This window comes from Oncorhynchus masou, chromosome 18 (assembly GCF_036934945.1).
Source record: "Oncorhynchus masou masou isolate Uvic2021 chromosome 18, UVic_Omas_1.1, whole genome shotgun sequence".
NCBI classification, from domain to species: Eukaryota; Metazoa; Chordata; class Actinopteri; order Salmoniformes; family Salmonidae; genus Oncorhynchus; species Oncorhynchus masou.
In genome coordinates, this window is record NC_088229.1 from 57,091,726 (window position 1) to 57,110,970 (window position 19,245).

General features: G+C 42.9%; 1 protein-coding gene across 1 annotated transcript in view; it reads right to left on the reverse strand.

Moving 5' to 3' along the window:
- ift140 (intraflagellar transport 140 homolog (Chlamydomonas)) overlaps positions 1 to 19,245 on the reverse strand; it is a 49,834-nt gene extending 30,589 nt beyond the window's left edge. The window contains exons 1-18 of the mRNA XM_064923825.1: positions 19,103 to 19,245; positions 18,403 to 18,568; positions 17,900 to 18,121; positions 14,364 to 14,485; positions 13,210 to 13,352; positions 10,302 to 10,477; positions 8,903 to 8,994; positions 8,436 to 8,542; positions 7,975 to 8,114; positions 7,470 to 7,673; positions 6,439 to 6,511; positions 6,170 to 6,261; positions 5,524 to 5,651; positions 5,132 to 5,249; positions 4,826 to 4,947; positions 4,584 to 4,707; positions 2,844 to 2,975; positions 1,102 to 1,346 (exon numbers count right to left, since the gene is read on the reverse strand). Of these exons, the coding sequence (XP_064779897.1) occupies positions 1,102 to 1,346; positions 2,844 to 2,975; positions 4,584 to 4,707; positions 4,826 to 4,947; positions 5,132 to 5,249; positions 5,524 to 5,651; positions 6,170 to 6,261; positions 6,439 to 6,511; positions 7,470 to 7,673; positions 7,975 to 8,114; positions 8,436 to 8,542; positions 8,903 to 8,994; positions 10,302 to 10,477; positions 13,210 to 13,352; positions 14,364 to 14,485; positions 17,900 to 18,121; positions 18,403 to 18,549 (2,387 nt within the window). The 5' untranslated portion in view covers positions 18,550 to 18,568; positions 19,103 to 19,245. The remainder of the gene's footprint in view (positions 1 to 1,101; positions 1,347 to 2,843; positions 2,976 to 4,583; positions 4,708 to 4,825; positions 4,948 to 5,131; positions 5,250 to 5,523; positions 5,652 to 6,169; positions 6,262 to 6,438; positions 6,512 to 7,469; positions 7,674 to 7,974; positions 8,115 to 8,435; positions 8,543 to 8,902; positions 8,995 to 10,301; positions 10,478 to 13,209; positions 13,353 to 14,363; positions 14,486 to 17,899; positions 18,122 to 18,402; positions 18,569 to 19,102) is intronic.

Below are 19,245 nucleotides of genomic sequence, written 5' to 3' on the forward strand. Positions count from 1 at the left end.
AGTACAGTACACACACACACACACACACACACACACACACACACACACACACAGACACACACACCATCCTAAATCATGTTCTGTGATTGAAAATCCCCTTCATACTGTGCTACTATAAGCAGAAAACGGTTTGTCGGATCATATTACAGCATCCTTGCTTTAAACACACTCCTGTCTCCGCCAAACCCCTCTGCTTAGACTACACGTACGCTAGCCATATACGCAATAATTATAAACGCAATAATTATAAACGTGTCTGTTTTCCCACTCTAACAGCATTACTCAAGAATATTTCCTTTACAGTGGGGTTTCATAAACTGGGCCCTGGGCATGTGAGAGGTGAGATGGTAGATTTTTCATATTGGTCTGGAGCTGAAAACGTTTAAGAACCCCTGCTTTACAGATAAGGCCATTGCTCTAATTGCTCTAATTGTGAGCAAATTAAGTGCTCCTCTCAGTTCAATGCCAAAGCTGTTTTGTTATAGTTATACAAACAGCCCACATAAAACATCTTAATCCTGAGGTCAGGGAGTGGTCATGATCTTTCTATCCATGTGTGGCCTCTACAGTTGAAAGATTTGTGTTGGTCTAAAGAACCTGTCACAATGAAGTCTCCCATTGCAAACCTTCAGACAGAGGGCCTGAGAGGAATCAAGGTCATACCAACAATACCATCCCCATAGCCTTTCCTGAAGCCTTTGAACTGGGACGTGCTTAGCAATTACTGGCTGTTAATGGGGCCCTGGTGTGGGCAGGAACCAGGAAGTGATGATAGGAAGCGGTGGCAAATGGATGGTGCACGGCTGCAGGCATGGCCATTCTGCACGTCTACCCCACTGCCCACTGTTTGGGCGAAGCGAAGGCGTTGAGGGTTAGCTAAGGCGTACACATATGTGCAGACACACTCCGATACAATCACACAGACGTCACACATACCGCACTACTGGAGTTGGTGTGATACGTATAACTGAAGAAAGCTGTCAGCTGTTAAATACTGTATTCTCCGCACAGAAGGAGCACAGTAAACTTATCTTGCTTTTAACTTCTTGATGAGTTATCAGTCAGCGAGTGTTAAAACTAGGCCTATCCAAGTTCTCTTACCTCTTGATGAGCTTGATGGACTTGAAGGCCTCGTCCATGTTTCCGATGGTCAGGTAGAAGCTAAAGTTGAGCATGGCATCGCGGGTGGCCTTTTCACAGTTCTCCAGGCCCTGAAAGTCCCGGAGGGCTCGTCTGGACACCATGTGGGGGGACTGGGCAGCCGGGGCTGAGGCCTGGGCCAGGGATGGAGATTGGGTGGGGTCTGGAGCTTGGGCCTCCTCCGTCTCTGGATCCCTCTCACCTGGCTGGGTGTTGATGAGATAACCAAGAATGAGCTATTTCAATACAATGTGACTATATAGATTTTGTGTTGTGCTTCCATGGGGTCTAGTTCTTTAATGCATTGATTGTCCAATCTCATCTCTGTTTCAAACACTTCACACCCGAATATGAAAATTCCCCACACAAACAATACTAATGTAGAACTAAACCATGTGGTTTGTACTGATGAACACTTTAGAGCAAAAAATTCAACATAATGGTTGGAGTGGGGTAAGATAAAGTTGTTTTTATTTTCATGATTTCTTTTCAGTAAACTCCTTCTTTTCTCCAGAGATAGAATCTGGCTCTTGAAGCCTTTTTCTATTATAGCGTGATAACTTTCAATACTGGCAGCCGACTCGATTACACACAGGTAAGATGAAAGAATTTGGCTCCTTGATTAGGAAGGGAAAATGACACGCACGGACACACGCGCACACACACTATTGTAGCAACACCCAGTCCTTCATCATAGAAGAGTAGGCTCAATGAAAGGAAACATCCTCAGATATGAGATCTAGGGCTAGTAGGGAGACACAGACAAGAAAGGAATCAAAAACAGTGGAAATAGACATCTAAGAAGACATTGATCGTATCCAACCAGTGGAGTAAGCCACAGATATCCGATCCAATGTTATATGTCATTCTATGCCACAAGCTACAAAACATGGACCCTACAATTCTGCCTTATGCATCTGTATACTGTGGTGCATTCTTCCTATGTAAAAACTAATTTCACTATGTATGGTCTAGATTACATTGTCCTGTTAATTATTATGACACAATGGAGGTTTTACAATGCCACAAGCCTAGGAAAAGAGGGTAGGACTATGGAAAAGCCAAGGAAATTTGCAGCACTGACTAACTGAAGGGGCAGTAGATACTTACTTCTGGTAAAGAGATACCACCCCTCCGAAACAACAGCTGGTGTGAATGGAAGCCAAGCACAAACAGACATGCATATGCACATGAAATATGACAAATTCACATACACTCAAGAAAGAGAGGAAGAAGAGCCCAAGCAAAGATTATGCAAAATGAAAAGAAAGACTAACCGAGTTTTATGAGCATAACCTCTGAGGGATAAGATGGGGAAGAGAAGCAAGAGAGCAACCCTACCTTACAAGTGATTTACAGATGTAGGATCTTAATTTGATCACTCTTTTGTTGATGAGAATTTGCCTGCACAGCAGGTTTAAAAAGGCTTCTAAAATGTGCAATTTCCACTTTAGAATTTCAGACTTGATTTCCTGTTGCTACATTATTTTTTTCCTGCTGTAGCAAACTGTCTCAAATTAAGATCCTACATCTGTAGGCTACTAAAAATCATGATAACATAATAAATCATATGAATAGTTCGTCCCTGGTAAATTAGAAAATCAGTAAACAAAAGAGTAGCCATACAGTAAATAATGGCCTCACCTTAAGTAAAGGGATACCATTCAATACTCTGCAGGTAATGTACTGTGCATTGTCCCTACCTTACAGGTGAAGTAGTAGTAAGGAACGTCCAGGGCCAGTAGGGCCTGCAGGCCGGCTGGTTTGGGGTAGGAGTCCTGCAGGAGGAGCCCATGTTCCTGAGTGCAGAAAAACGTCACCACGAGCACATCCACCTGCAGGAGACAGCAAATACATGCTATATGTTACATAGTTCATAGCACAGAGGACTCGGAACCCACCATATACAGTACATACCGAACACATCCACACTTGATATGTATTCAGATGATGAGGAGCAAGCAGTGCACTTGTGGATCTCATTCGTGCCACTGCTCGCTCTGTTTGCTAGAATATATGATGTAACTTGCCACTTTGTTCTTAAAGGGATAGTGCGAGATTTTGGCAATCAAACTATTTGAATACCATTTTTATGCCTCTGCGTGCAGTTTGAAGGAAGTTGAAGGTAGTTGTGCGAGCCCTTGCTGACTAGCGTTAGCGCAATGACTGGAAGTCTATGGAAACAGCTTGCATGCTGTTCCCATAGACTTCCAGTCATTACACTAACGCTAGTTAGCAAGTGCGCTAACGCTAGTTAGCCACTTCCTTCAAGACACATAAAAATAGTATCCATGAGTTCCAGTCATTACACTAACGCTAGTTAGCAAGTGTGCTAACGCTAGTTAGCCACTTCCTTCAAGACACATAAAAATAGTATCCATGAGTTCATCTGACTCTGGGTAGAAAAAGGTCTTATTGCTAAAATCTCAACCTATCCCTTTAAAAGTGGGTCTCTGCAGAAATAAACAATATCAGTCAATAAGAAGAAGAAACTTGTTGGGGCCAAGAAACACGAGCAATGGACATTAGACTGTTGGAAATCTGTCCTTTGGTCTGATGAGTCCAAATTTGAGATGAACGGATGAACTCTGCATTTGTGGTTCCCACCGTGAATCATGGAGCAGGAGGTGTGATGGTGTGTTGGTGCTTTGCAGGTGACACTGTCAGTGATTTATTTAGAATTCAAGGCACACTTAACCAGCATGGATACCACAGCATTCTGCAGTGATACGCCATCCCATCTTGTTTGGGCATAGTGGGACTATCATTTGTTTTTCAACAGGACAACACACCTCCAGGCTGTGTAAGGGCTATTTTACCAAGAAGGAGAGGGATGGAGTGCTGCATCAAATGACCAGGCCTTCACAATCACCTTATCTGAACCCAATTGAGATGGTTTAGGATGAGTTGGACAGCAGAGTGAAGGAAAATCAGCCAACAAGTGCTCAGCATATGTGGGAACTTCTTCAAGACTGTTGGAAAAGCATTCCAGGTGAAATTGGTTGACAGCATGCCAAGAGTGTGCAAATCTGTCATCAAGGTAAAGGGTGGCTACTTTTAAGAATCTATAATATCAAATATATTTTGTTTAACACTTTTTTGGTTACTACATGGTTCCATATGTTATTTCATAGTTTTGATTCTACAATGTAGAAAATAGTAAAATGAAGAAAAACCCTTGAATGAGAAGGTGTCCAAACTTTTGACTGGTACGGTATGTACATTTTTTTAAAATGGAGGAAAAAAATGACAAAGGAAAATGAAAAAAATATAAATATAGGAGGAACACTGGTATTGTATGCATGGTATTGTATTTTTCAAAATACATTCTGAAAACAGGCCCATAATAGATTATTTGTTGTCAAATCTGGTTAATGTGATTGTACATTACAGTATGTAACATTTTTGTGTGGTGGTAAGTAGTACAATGAAGCCACCCCTACCCTGTCCAGATGGTCCATTTGGGGAGAGCTGACCAGTACCGTCTCACACACAAACAGACGAGGCTCGTTCTCGTCCCAGAAATGAGACACAGGACATCTCTCGCTCAGCTCTGTCAGTGGCCGTCTGGAACACACACACACACACACACACGCATCCGCATACACACACACATATTCAGTGAACACACACACAGTCAAAAGAACACAAAAGGTCAAAAGAATGCACGCACACACACACACACCTTTCTGTGTCGTCGGCCTGTGAGATGCCACTAGGCGGTCTACCAGTGAAGAAGTCAAAGTGAGAGAGTGTGTCCATCTCTACGTCATAGAAGTACATTCTGTGGTCAGGTCTCCCATTCACCTTAGAGGGAGAAATAATTCAGCAACAACATAAATCAACAACTTGGTAGAAGTACAATTTGACAGACTTGGAAGTGTAGCAATTCAAATAACTTCATTGCGAATTACAAGAGCAAAGTTGATCTATGAGATCCTTTGGAGAAGAAAAAAAAGTCAAGGTTCCATGTCTCGAAGTGTCCACTCACCTGAGTGACCAGGATGCTGACTTGGTTGCCGTTGGCGTTACACTTGACCGATTTCAGGGCTCCCAGATTAGGGGTCAGGTCCACTAGGTTCTTAGCACTGCAGTGGGCCTTGGCTTCTCTATACACACACACACATACAGTACAGACGTATATACAGTCTATACAATGACGTACACAATGAACCCGGAAAATTGTGCTGCAGTATGCAATGACAAGGAGTAGTCTTTTGCTAGCTATGTATAGCAACACAAAACAATGGAGACCTGCAAAACAAAATACATTTGGCCAAGCTCATTCACTTACTACACTGGCTAATGACACTGATTTGAAAAAGTGGTTGTGCCATTACAAGGCATGTAAATTGAGAGGTTTTTATCTGTTTTTGTGGATACCTGCGAGTGAGGTCAAAGACCTTGATGTGAGCTGTGTCTGTTCCCACCACCAGGTAGCCCTGACACACACTGAGCAGCACAGGGTTGCCCTCGGCCTCAGAGAAGGCTAGTAGCTGCTTCACTGTGCCCTGGGAGACAGAGTCAGAGAGATACACATGGCTTATTTACAATAGACAAAGACACACAATGCTTGTCTATAATATACAGAGAAGGATCTTAATTTGATCCCTCTTCTGTTGCTGAAAATTATTTTCCTGCACAGAAGTCTATTTGAGGTTTAAAAAGGCTTCTAAAGTTTGCAATGTTCACCAATTTGCCCTAAAGAAAAATGTATCAACCCCGACAAAAACGTCCAGTAATTATAATCCACATAATAAGTTTACTGTTGCTGCAGGATTAATTACCTGCTGTAGAAAACTAGCTAAAAATTGGCTACAGACAACAACAAAAAGAACACGGAACTAGATTTGACGGGAGCCTCGAAGCCGTAAGAGGCAGTATGCATACTGTGTGTGTGTGTGTGTGTGTGTGTGTGTGTGTGTGTGTGTGTGTGTGTGTGTATATGTATCCATGCGTGCATGCGTCTGTACGTATCTGCGCGTGCGTGACTGTGGATAGGCAGAGGGTTCCAGGTAAGGGGACTGACCTGTGGTGTGCGGACCTGGACTCTATTGGGCTCCACAGTGTAGATATTCTCATCATGCACAGCTAAGACCTGGGACTCACACAGGAAAGAGCCTGGGGACGAGCAGGGAGAGGAGGGGAAATGGGAGGATTCACACAGGGCTTAACAACACTAAGCGCCTGTCTTAACGCAGTGCTCACGACCGTGTTATAAGTGCTTATGACCGTGTTATGCAGTGCCATGCTGGTGTTGTGCAATGTTATCACTATGTAGCTGTGCAGCCACTTTACCTGTGTTGCGTAGAGTTGCCCCCGAGGGTTCGTACACAGTGACCTGCTTCCCGTTCCACACTGTGACTGTGTCCTGAACACACACCACGTAAACATCAGATGCCTAATATCTCAGTCAAAAAGACCACTCAACACACCTCACATACTCCTTAGATAAACACACCTGCTTGTGTGAGCCAGGCACAGTAAAAAAGTTTCACATTGAGCAGAAAACAAATTATTCGATAGCCTCCCAAGTCAAGCTAGACCAGGGGTTCCCAAATATGTTGGGCCCGTGACCCCATTTTGATGTAAAAAATATTGCGACTCCAAAATGTAAAAAAAAATTAAAATTTTTTTAAAAAAGGTGATGTAATCAATGACCAATGTTTCCTTCTTTAATTGGGGCTGTGACAGTCTATTATAAACCAGTCTGACAGTACTTTTGACATTATTTCAATGTGAAGGAAGAATGGTTTGAAGTGAAGTGAAACATATCAGAAAGGTATTGGGAAGTTCAGAAGATCATCAGGCAATAATTGTGTATGCTCTTCTGTGTAGAAAAGAACATCTTCATTCCCACCCAGTCTGATTTAATGCCTGGTCTTGTCCACTCTAATAAGTCCTGCGTGGCTTGTGGGCATTGTAGAGGGAAACAGAAGACACATACATATTCCTGAGTCTTTTCTTTCAGTGACGGGGTCATAAAAGATAGAGCCACATTTGTAGGAAGAACGGCTCTGTTTACATCAGAAACGGCTCTGTTTATTACAACCGCACCTAGAGGCTATTCTATGAACCAAGTGCTATATTATAATTTTTATACAATCATCTCGCCACCCCATTTTCAAATCAGGCGACCCCACATGGGGTCCCGACCCCTGGTTTGGGAAACGCTGAGCTATACATACACAGTTGGTGAGCAGGGCACATCTTTGGCTGGTTACCTTGGTAGCGGGACCCATTTTTGTCTGGTTACCTTGGTGACGGCTCACGGGACACGTTTTGGGGCTGGTTAACTTGGTAACGGGACAAATGTTTGGACTGGTTACCTTGGTGACGCAGACACCCTTGATGTGCATGTCGGAACGCAGGGTGAGGTGGGAGTTGGTGTTGAACATTGTGAGGCTGAGCTGAGATGGGGTTAGCTGTACCGCTGCCACCTGCTGGCCGAAGTGGGCAGACATGACGTGCTCACAGAGGATCAGCACTGTGGTCACACTATTGGCAGCCAGCAGGTTCAGGTTGGAGCCCCACTGGAAACAAACAAGACAATTGCAATCAGAGAACACATGAATGTAAAACTGTAATAACATAGTCACTCTATGAGTCCGGTGATCGTATTGTAGCCACAATCAGTGAAATTCAATATTTTAAACCAGGTGTCGACAAAAGAAAAAGCACATTGGAAACTAATCTTGATTGGATCCGTCTAAACAAGGTGATGGAGAGGTGATGAACGAAGATATATCACACTGTGCCTGAGTCATCGCAAAGTTTCAATACAGTATAATGTAGTACTGTAGTATAATGTGGTACTGTAGTAAAGTAGTGTACCTGGAGCTGGGTGACATTGCCCTCGATCTCCGTGGGTGTCTGTAGTTTCCACTGGGCCTTGGTGTCTGTCCTGGTGTTGGGCTGGCTCACCATCCTCCACAGAGCTATACGCCCCATGTTGGTGCCTGCAGCTAGGATCTCTGGAAAGACGCAGGGGAGTGAGGGCGATCATGAAACAATACAAATATGCCCAATTCTATACCTAAATATGATTAAACAAAGAATTGCCTATTCGAGAGGTAAATGCATAGCATAGAATCTTGCCAACTCCTATGGTGGCCATTGTCATAAACAGTGTGCAGTAGAGACAATGGACATAGGAGTTGCTGGCAAGCTCAACACAAACAGATCTGAGACTAGGCTAGTGGATGTATACTGTGTAATGTAATCCATTTAACATAAGTCTACCATAGCTCACCATTAGCCCAAATTTTCAGAATACCAGTAATGTTCATTCCTACCTTTGGCTGTGCAGTAGGAGACACAGTTCAACACCTCTCCTTTCTCAAAGCCAAGGCTCTCATCCAGAGAAAGCACGTAGTTGTCATCCCTCTCCAAGTCCCAGAGCCTACAACACAATGTATGTTAGCTACACAGTCAGAGTGTGTGTGTGTTTGGTTTTCCTATCCTTGTGGGGACCAGAAGTCCTCACAAGGATAGTAAAACAAGGAACATTTGGACAAGTGGGGACATTTCGCTGGTCCCCACAAGGAAAATTATTATTTTAGACTTATGGGTTAGAATTAGGTTTAGGAGTTAAGGTTTAGGAGTTAAGGTTAGAGGTTAAGGTTAAGGAAAATAGTATTTTGAATGGGAATCAATTGTTTGGTCCCCACAAGGATAGTATTTTTTTCACATGCGCCGAATACAACCTTACCATAAAATGCTTACTTGTGTTGGTGTTGGTGTGTGTGTTTGTGTGTCTGACCTGATGACCTGTTCCCCTGTAGCTGTGATGAGGAGGCCTGTCTCTGTTGAAACGATGTCTGCGCTTTGGCCACTTTTTCCACTCAGCTTCACCTGTGACAACAGAACACATAAACACAGTTGCACACACACAAACTTCAATTGAAGTAATGGCACCAGAGGGGATGGCTGCCGTTTCACAGGCTCCTAGCCAACTGTGCTATTTTGTTAGATTTTTCACAATGTTTGCTACTCATTTTGTACTAAATGTTCCTGCTACCGTCTCTTAAGACCGAAAAGAGCTTCTGGACATCAGAACAGCGATTACTCACATGGACAAAGATTTTTGGACAAAGAATTTCTTTAATGAGTCCGACGCGAAGGATATCCTGCTTTGTCGAGACAAGGCCCAAATCCCCGTCATCCGAGTGAAGAAAAGACGGCGAAAAAGGGGGAGGAGGGCGGGGTGCCTTGTAAGAATTAGCCGACGAGCAGGTAAACCACCACTACCCTTCATATTATTGGCAAACGTGCAATCATTGGAAAACAAATTGGACGATCTATGATTAAGATTATCCTACCAACGGGACAACTGTAATATGTTATGTTTCACCGAGATGTGGCTAAATGATGACACGGATAATATAGAGCTGGCTGGCTTCTCCGTGCATCGGCAGGAGAGAGCAGCTACGTCTGGTTAGACGAGGGGCGGGGGGTGTGTGTATTTGTAAACAACTGCTGGTGTGCGATGTCTAATATTAAAGAAGTCTCGAGGTATTGCTCGCCTGAGGTAGAATACCTCATGATAAGCTGTAGACCACACTATCTACTAAGAGAGCTCTCATCATATTATTCTTAGCCGCCTATTTACCACCGCAAACCGATGCTAAGACCGCACTCAATGAGCTGTATAAGGCCATAGGCAAACAAGAAAATGCTCATCCAAAAGTGGCACTCCTAGTGGCCAGGGACTTTAATGCAGGCAAGCTTAAATCCGTTTGAGCTGTGCAACCAGAGAAGAAAAGAACTCTAGTCCACCTTTACTCCACACACAGAGATGCATACAAAGCTCTCCAAGAAAAAACTAAAGCAGGAAGTACCAGTGACATGTTCAATATGGAAGTGGTAGGATGAGGCGGATGCTACGCTACAGGACTGTTTTGCTAGTACAGACTGGAATATGTTCTGGGATTCATCCAATGGCATTGGGGCGGCAGGTAGCCTAGTCATTAGAGCGTTGGGCCAGTAACCAACAGGTTGCTAGATCATATCCCCAAGCTGACAAGGAAAAAATCTGTCATTCTGCCCCTGAACGACGGAGTTAACCCACTGTTCCTACGCTGTCATTGTAAATAAGAATGTGTTCTCAACTGACTTGCCTAGTGAAATAAAAAATGTGAAAAATACAATTTGATATGTACCTTCATGAGCTCCTGGGCTCCCCCCTCAGGTCCCAGAGTGTACTGTGACAGCAAAAGGGTTTCCGTGACAACGGCCAGGACTTCTCTCCTCTTCAGATAGAAGAGCTTCTGGATGGAGCCGTCCACACTGAGCACTGGGCTGCTCCTGCCATGCTCATCCACACAGTGCACCTTGCCTAGGCACAGAGTCAATACACACACTTAGACTAACACAGTGAGAGTGCGGCTTCAAATGTACTTTATTACACTGGGCACATGGATGCAAAACGCTGAGGGCCCAAAAAGGTGACACTTTGTTTTTTGCACTAAAACATGCACAAAAAAATCCCTGTTAGGGTGAAATGCAAATTTTAACTAATTAAACAACAAAGAATATGATCTACATGATCAGTCTCTGTGTGTGAAATAAAAAGTGGTTAATGTGAACCTAACTCACAGCTTAAAAATGTGAAGAAAGCAATCCAATGTTATTTGTTGCCTAGAATTTACTGCAAATGACACTCAAGTCTTGAGAGAAAACAATGCACTAATTTGACCGCCTTTATAACAGAACGCTTGTGACCACACACACACATCTAAATATTGCACTTGGGGGAAAAAAACATTGCAGAAATAGAATGAAACAAAGAGGCATTCTATTTTTGCTCTATTTTGTGGCCACTGTAGTAGACATGTAGCACAAGGCTACATGTGTGCAGAAATAACGTTCACTGAGTAAAACGTAATAGTCCCCCTTCACTCACAAGTGTTACTGTCAAGTTCAACACAAGAAAAGCAACATCTTTGGGCTACGCTGCACATTATTACATTGTACACTTTCCGCCTGTGGACATCTGTTCTACAATATTCAAGCAGAGCATGATATCTTTTGTTGGCATAATTGATCTCTTTAAGGCAGAGTACACCTCGCATACCCCTTTTTATCCACTGTATTGAAAAAGAGAGAAAATGTGTGGTGTTCTTTTCACCTCTAGTGGCACCCAGCTTAAGCCAGGCCCAGCTCCAGCTACACTTGTTAAACAAGCAATAACTAATTTTTACCTAATTCTCTCATTCTGAAAATTAACCACATACTGTAGAGGGAAAACATTAGTTCACAGATAGTAGTTAGATCGTTAGCTAGTTAACATTTCACACAGATTGCCATGGTCCAGTAAGCAACTAACGCCTTATAACTTGAGGAAGAGCCAGGAGTCGTGTAACGTTAACGTAAACTCGTACATCGCCTTGGTCCGTACAATTGCCCTTATTTTAGCGCCCGAGAAATGTAATACTTCCAGATCAACTGTAATGTCAATACCATTGTAAAGCACAATTTCTCCCCTTTCCAACAAAATCAATTACATGACCTAAACACTGCCAATTTCTGCATAATTCAAGCAGGCAATAAGCCAGTCGGGACTTTTTTTAAATGGCTATAAAGCCATTACCATGTCAATCAATGCTTGAATTAGAAACCTAGTTCACACATCCCAATTTTGATGTCAACACAGTCGCTACAATCCCATTAGTTTTCTTTGTAGCCTCATTTGAATGTTGCGGTTGAGCACATTTGTACGGAATGGGGTGAGTTTACGTTACCAGTTAATACTATAGCGAATTGGTTAGGTGACTAACGTTAGCTCATCTGATGTTGTAACGTTAGCTAACTAACGTATGTTAGCTGTCTGACTTTATTAGCCAGCTAATTTTCACACCATAAACTCAATTATTTGATCAGTTAAGTTGGCTTATGTTGCTCAACATTTCTCTGGCTAGCTAACATTTTGTTACTAAAGCACCTTATACCACCCACCACTGCGACCTGTATGCTCTAGTCGGCTGGCCCTCACTACATACTCGTCGCCAGACTCACTGGGTCCAGGTCATCTACAAGTCCATGCTAGGTAAAGCTCCGCCTTATCTCAGTTCACTGGTCACGATGGCAACACCCACCCGTAGCACGCGCTCCAGCAGGTGTATCTCACTGATCATCCCTAAAGCCAACACCTCATTTGGCCGCCTTTCGTTCCAGTTCTCTGCTGCCTGTGACTGGAACGAATTGCAAAAATCGCTGAAGTTGGAGACTTTTATCTCCCTCACCAATTTCAAACATCTGCTATCTGAGCAGCTAACCGATCGCTGCAGCTGTACATACAGCTGTTCACACTGCTCTGCTTTATCTTGGCCAGGTCGCAGTTGCAAATGAGAACTTGTTCTCAACTAGCCTCCCTGGTTAAATAAAGGTGAAAAAAAATATTTACATTTTTTTACAAAATTAGATCCAGCTAGCAAGATAAGTAACTTAACAATGCTAACAATACTTGTTCCACCACACTTTCTCCCTCACCTCAAACTTTCCAAATGCCAGTTGTTTTCGGGTTACAATTCATGAAGTATGCTTCATCACTTTATAACCCCGTCGCCGTGGTCAGGGTTCTCACCTACCTCTTCGCTATTGTTCAGGGGACGCAAAGGCATAGACACAAACTGCCTTTTCACTCTCTGCTGTCTTGCCAGAGCGCACTCTGATGTTGTAACTAGCAAATCGGTTGTCTCTTCAGTCACGTGCTGCATTCTGTTGTTATGTGAACGATTGGATGAGCCCTGGATACAGTCAGTATTGCTCCAAATGTGCATCAGTCGTTCGCATACAGGCAGTAGTCATCCAAAGCCCCCCGCCCAAACTTTTCTCATCGGATCTACACGAATCACATAGGTCACATATTTTGGATTCAAAACAGCGAATTTCGCCAAAATGTGACTACTTTGCATCCCTGTGGGCAGTGCACAAAAGCTAAACACACTCCAACTGTTGAGTGCCTGTTTTGGAGGAATTCCTCTTCAGGACCTGAGGCGAGAGGTCTCTCACACACTCACACGCAGGGGAACAATGCAGGTAAAAGCACAGAGTTTGAGAGCGTCTAACCGTCTGCCGTGCCGACGTAGAACACCAGACCCTCCTGAGGACCCATCTTGAGCGGCGGTCCATTCCCAGCCTTCCTCCAGTTGAACATGTCCAGGGCACTCTCGTCCCCGCCCACTGCCGCCCGCGCCAGCATCGCCACATCCCTTGGTACCGACCACAAACACAGTTAGCATCATACACTGGGACAGGATCTTAGTGGAATGGTTTCCAAACTATGCATTGTGACACTGACACTAGCCTGAATCCCAGATCTGTTTGTGCAGTCTTGCCAACTACTATGGCCATTGTTACGCCAAACAATGATGTGACAATGGCAATAGGAGTTGGCAAAATAGCACAGCTAAGGTCTTTCAAATGTTAATCATTCTGACCCAGTGAATGAGCAAAACCATTTTTCTAGATAGGGCCCAGTATTGAGCAACACCCAAGAGAAACAACTGCAATGCACCAGTGGGTTTGGGTCCCGACCAACAATTTGGGAGACATTGCCTGGCTTAACTTACACTTGGCATTTATATGTTTAATAGCAGGGCGAGACAGTGTCAGTGTCATTGATTGACAACCCAAGATAATTTCGCAACTGTGCTAATATGGATACAATTAGTTGTCCTACCTAAACATAATATTGACTAGTTGCATAAAACCACATGGGCTCTAAAATATTTATCCACATACAGTATATCAGGGTTCCCCAATAGGCGGCTCTCGGGCCAAATGCTGATTTTATTTGGCCATCCAAGTTTTTTGAGCAATAAAATAAAAACTTGATATATCATTTTTGTTGTTGGACATAAAGGACTGTTAAATCACCAGGAACTCAGATCAAAGTCATTTTAATTTAGGGAAATCTGTTCCCAACTATTCCTACGCATAAATATAGAGGCATATGTGATTGTATCCCAATGTAATCAAGGTTTGTTTTTGTCAAATCCTATTTCTGTTTGGGCTTCTTGAGGCCAATTTGCAGTGTACAAATTATTTATAACTATGTTCCTGTCTCCTGTCCATCCGCTCAAGAAAGAAATCTACCCGCAGATTAATGTAATTGGGGGCCATTGCTGTATATCAATTGATGCATCTCTTTGTCAAGAACATATGCAGAACAATAGCCTGCTCTGACCTTTTGGGGTACTTATACGGTTCTAGTAACTCACTCTCCCGGGGGTGCTGGTCTGAAGATACAGTAGGTTAAGGGCTTGGTGTAGTCGTGCTTCACTATGTGACTTCCCTGTAGTCTTCCTCGGGCGTCCACCTTCCATAACGCGAGAACTCCCATCTACACAGATCAACGACAGCACATTCGAACACACATGCCAAATGGGCGATCCCAGCGTTATGGATATTACATTTGCAAGAAAAATCACAACTTTAATGTCTCACAGAACGGACAAACAAAATATAAATGAAACTTTTGATGTGTGTATCCCCCTTGGGGTGTATACCCCTAAAAATGGACTTGTATATATTGACATGTTGTAAAAATGAAGCAAATAAGAAGCCTTATGGATGTTAAATGAAATGGACAAGTTTTTTGAGGAAACTGGAATTCTTAGCAAAGGTCTTAAGTCAAAACATGGATTGAACACATGGCTGAACACAAAAAAAAATGTTTTTTTGAAAATACTAATTTCCTTTATTACTTTAGAGGAAAAATTACTTTTATGGATGTTATAGGTGGGAAAGAAAAGTCAGTTGTCCAACTGAACCTATTCAATTGAAATGAGTCTTCCACATTTAACCCAACCCCTCTGAATCAGAGAGGTGCGGGGGTCTGCCTTAATCGACATCCACATCTTCGGGCCCGGGGAATAGTGGGTTAACTGCCTTGCTCAGGGGCAGAGCGACAGATTTTTACCTTGTCAGCTTGGGGATTCGATCCAGCAACCCTTCGGTTACTGGCCCAACGCTCTAACCACTAGGATACCTTCCGCCCCCCTCCGTTATGATGTTAGTCTGAAATAGACATTAAAATCTTAAAGATATCTTGAGAAAAATCTATCACAATACATTTGTTGTCACTTGGAAGGTTTTTTAAATGTCAGAAGAAGATTGCATAACTACAGGTAGCCTGAATAATATACAAGACCAGGCACCACACCCTAATAAGTTATTTTTATATCTTTATATATCAAAATTAACCTTTACCATTTCAATTTAGACCAGATTTTTCTGTATTAAAATGTTCCTGAAATATTGTAACAAAATATGCAAATGAGACAACACACAGTTGAAGTCGGAAGTTTACATACACTTAGGTTGGAGTCATTAAAACTCGTTTTTCAAGCACTCCACAAATTTCTTGTAAACAAACTATAGTTCTGGCAAGTTGGTTAGGACATCTACGGTGTGCATGACAAATATTTTTCCAACAATTGTTTACAGACAGATTATTTCACTTATTATTCACTGTATCACAATTCCAGTGGGTCAGAAGTTTACACTAAGTTGACTGTGCCTTTAAACAGCTTGAAAAATTTCAGAAAATGATGTCATGGCATTAGAAGCTTCTGATAGGCTAATTGACACCATTTGAGTCAATTGGAAGTGTACCTGTGGATGTATTTCGAGGCCCACCTTCAAACTCTGTGCTTGACATCATGGGAAAATCAAAAGAAATCAGCCAAGACCTCAGAAAAAATTGTAGACCTCCACAAGTCTGGTTCCTTCTTGGGAGCAATTTCCAAACGCCTGAAGGTACTACGTTCATTTGTACAAACAATAGCACGCAAGTATAAAACAGTATGGGACCACGCAGCCATCATACCACCCAGGAAGGAGACACGTTCTGTCTCCTAGAGACGAACGTACTTTGGTGCCAAAAGTGCAAATCAATCCCAGAACAACAGCAAAGGACCTTGTGAAGATGCTGGAGGAAACAGGTACAAAAGTATCTATATCCACAGTAAAACGAGTCCTATAGCGACATAACATCAAAGGCTGCGTAGCAAGGAAGAAGCCACTGCTCCAAACCCACCAGTAAAAAAACAAGACTACGGTTTGCAACTGCAAATGGGGACGAAGATTGTATTTTTTGGAGAAATGTCCTCCAGTCTGATGAAACAAAAATAGAACTCTTTGGCTATAACAACCATCGTTATGTTCAGAGGAAAAAGGAGGGGGCTTGTAAGCTGAAGAACACCATCCCAACCGTGAAGCACGGGGGTGGCAGCATCATGTTGTGGGGGTGCTTTGCTGCAGGAGGGACTGGTGCACTTCACAAAATAGATGGCATCATGAGGTAGGAAAATGATGTGAATATATTGAAGCAGCATCTCAAGAGATCAGTCAGGAAGTTAAAGCTTGGTCGCAAATGGGTCTTCCAAATGGACAATGACCCCAAGCATACTTTCAAACTTTTGGCAAAATGGCTTAACGACAACAAAGTCAAGGTATTAGAGTGGCCATCACAAAGCCCTGACCTCAATCCTATAGAAAATTTGTGGGCAGAACTAAAAAAAAAGTGTGCGAGTAAGGAGGCCTACAAACCTGACTCAGTTACACCAGCTCTGTCAGGAGGAATGGACCAAAATACAACTTATTGTGAGAAGCTTGTGGAAGGCTACCCGAAACGTTTGACCCAAGTTAAAACATTTGAAGGCAATGCTATCAAATACTAATTGAGTGTATGCAAAATTCTGACCCACTGGGAATGTGATGAAAGTAATAAGAGCTGAAATAAAATCACTCTTTACTATTATTCTGACATTTCACATTCTTAAAATGAAGTGGTGATCCTAACTGACCTAAGACTGAATTTTTACTAGGATTAAATGTCAGGAATTGTGACAAACTGAGTTTAAATGTATTTTATTTGGCTACGGTGTATGTAAACTTCAGACTTCAAATGTACATGTGCCTATACTACAAATAGATGAGCCTTCATTTAAAAATGACACTCCAGGACTACTCACAGATTGTTGATAAACACTCTTCTCATCTTTCTATCTTAAAAAAAAAACAGTACTACCATGTATGAGAAATGCATTTCAGCATATATTTTCCAAGAGAATCGTAGCTCGAACACAAAAACGCAACAATTGCTTCAGGGAAAGTCTGAAGAATAAATGCCAGAAGCTTCTGAACCTCAGATAAATACATCAATATCCATCACATCCACAACCGTTACGGATGTTACGGATATCATACCACTGAAAAAGGATACTGACAATGAGAAGAGAGAAACCAATTATAGACCATATAAAACCTTGATGAAAGTTAGCATTACAGAGACTTAAGATGATCCAAAGTAAAAATCGTTATGGATGTTACATTGCATGTCTCAGTCACCCTCCTATCTTTACAAGACTGTAGAACACGCAAAGGAATCTCAAGACAATTCAATTTGGTCTGTATTGCTTCATTAACATCTCATCTGTGCAACTATAATAGCTGTTGGTGGAAAAACACGCTCTGTGAGCTTTGTAAGAGCCACGAAACTTGTCAAATTAAGCCTGCACTTCAACGTATAGACTTTAAGGATAATTATGAATGTGATTTTATTTGGAAATGAGTAACTTTATTTGTGCATGCTCAGGTTGACTTTTACATGGAATAGCCCAAAGACGGAGGACTATGAAAATATCTTCACTACTTTTGATATTCTAGCATGTATTTCAAATGCTTAGTAGTCTGTGTGTGTGTGGTTTGTTTGTTTGTGTGTGTCTACTTGTCTGTGTTCACACGCACTCACCTGATCCCCGGTGATCAGGCGGCTGCCGGAGCTGCTCCACTCCAGCAGGGTGATGCAGGCAGTATGTGTGGCGGGCAGCGGCGTCTGCTCTCCAGAGGGGTGTGTGAGCAGCAGCACCTCGCCTGTCTCCCAGCCCAGAGCCAGCAGAGGCTTGGTGGGGTGCCAACACAGCACCGTGGGCTGGAAGGGACGGTCCACATGGCAGCTCCCTACGTGCTCCCCCTACATGATGATAGGAGAGCAGTTCAGTCAATCCATTAGTAGCAGTTTCATACTTGTCTACATCTTCTCCACTCTGCAAGTGTTTACTGGGGTTAAACAGTCTTCAAAAGGCAAAGTGCAGTGGGTTTATAATTCCCCTCAGCAATTGATAAACATGAAGCTATAGACTGATGTCTGATGTGGCAATGCAGTCAGTCTATAGCATAATTTGGTCAGTTGCAGATTGAGGACAGGATGGGTGCAACTCTGACTAACTGCAGTGTGTGGTGAGGGGGGTTCACCTGTTGGAGGTAAAGGTCGATGTTGCCCCCGGTGGTGGGGCTGTTGGAGGCCACTGCTAGTACAGGCTGAGTGGGATGCCATGCCACCTGAGAGGGGCCCCCACTTGACTCAGGGGCCTCGATACGGTGATCAAAGTACACCGCCATGTCCCCAGTGCTCCTTTATCTGTAGAGAGGAAGAAATGGAGGAAGAGGAACATTAGGAGGAGGAATGGAGGATGATGAGGAGAGGGGTCCCAAGAAAACTTACATTGTAAAATATGATGTATGTGTTGCATCAAGTGACTTGATCAGATAAACAAGCAACAGATTAGCCACTGCTGCTGTCAAGTAAATTAGCTAGCTAACGTTTGCTAGCTAGAAACTGCTGGAATGATCACTCTGACATTTGGGCAGCTGGCGTTAGCTACCTGATAATTAAAACGGACAACTGGGTCCCCTAGTTAATTGTGACTTATGTGGATATTTATTGGACAACGTTACAACAAAATACAAGCTAGCTTACTTGGTATCTTTGCTTTGCTAACTAAACATTGGCTACCAGCTAGCTAGCATTAGCTAGTTACCGTTAGCTAACGTTAATCCATTGGGGCCTTTTGCAAAAAATAGCATACCATGGTTAGCTCCCGTTAGCATTAAAACGGCTTGCTACAATTTACAAGGGATTTAGAGTTCCAAATGCCGAGAATAGAGAAGTTACCTGAAAAGCTTTCTTCTAGCTATGTGCAGTCCAAAAAAATGGTCAATAGTCGTAACAACATAAATGGCAACTGTCCACTGTTGTGGTTTTGCTCTGCTGCGGTGTGAGGGATAAAAGCGTCCTTTCTAGTTACCCCGACAACC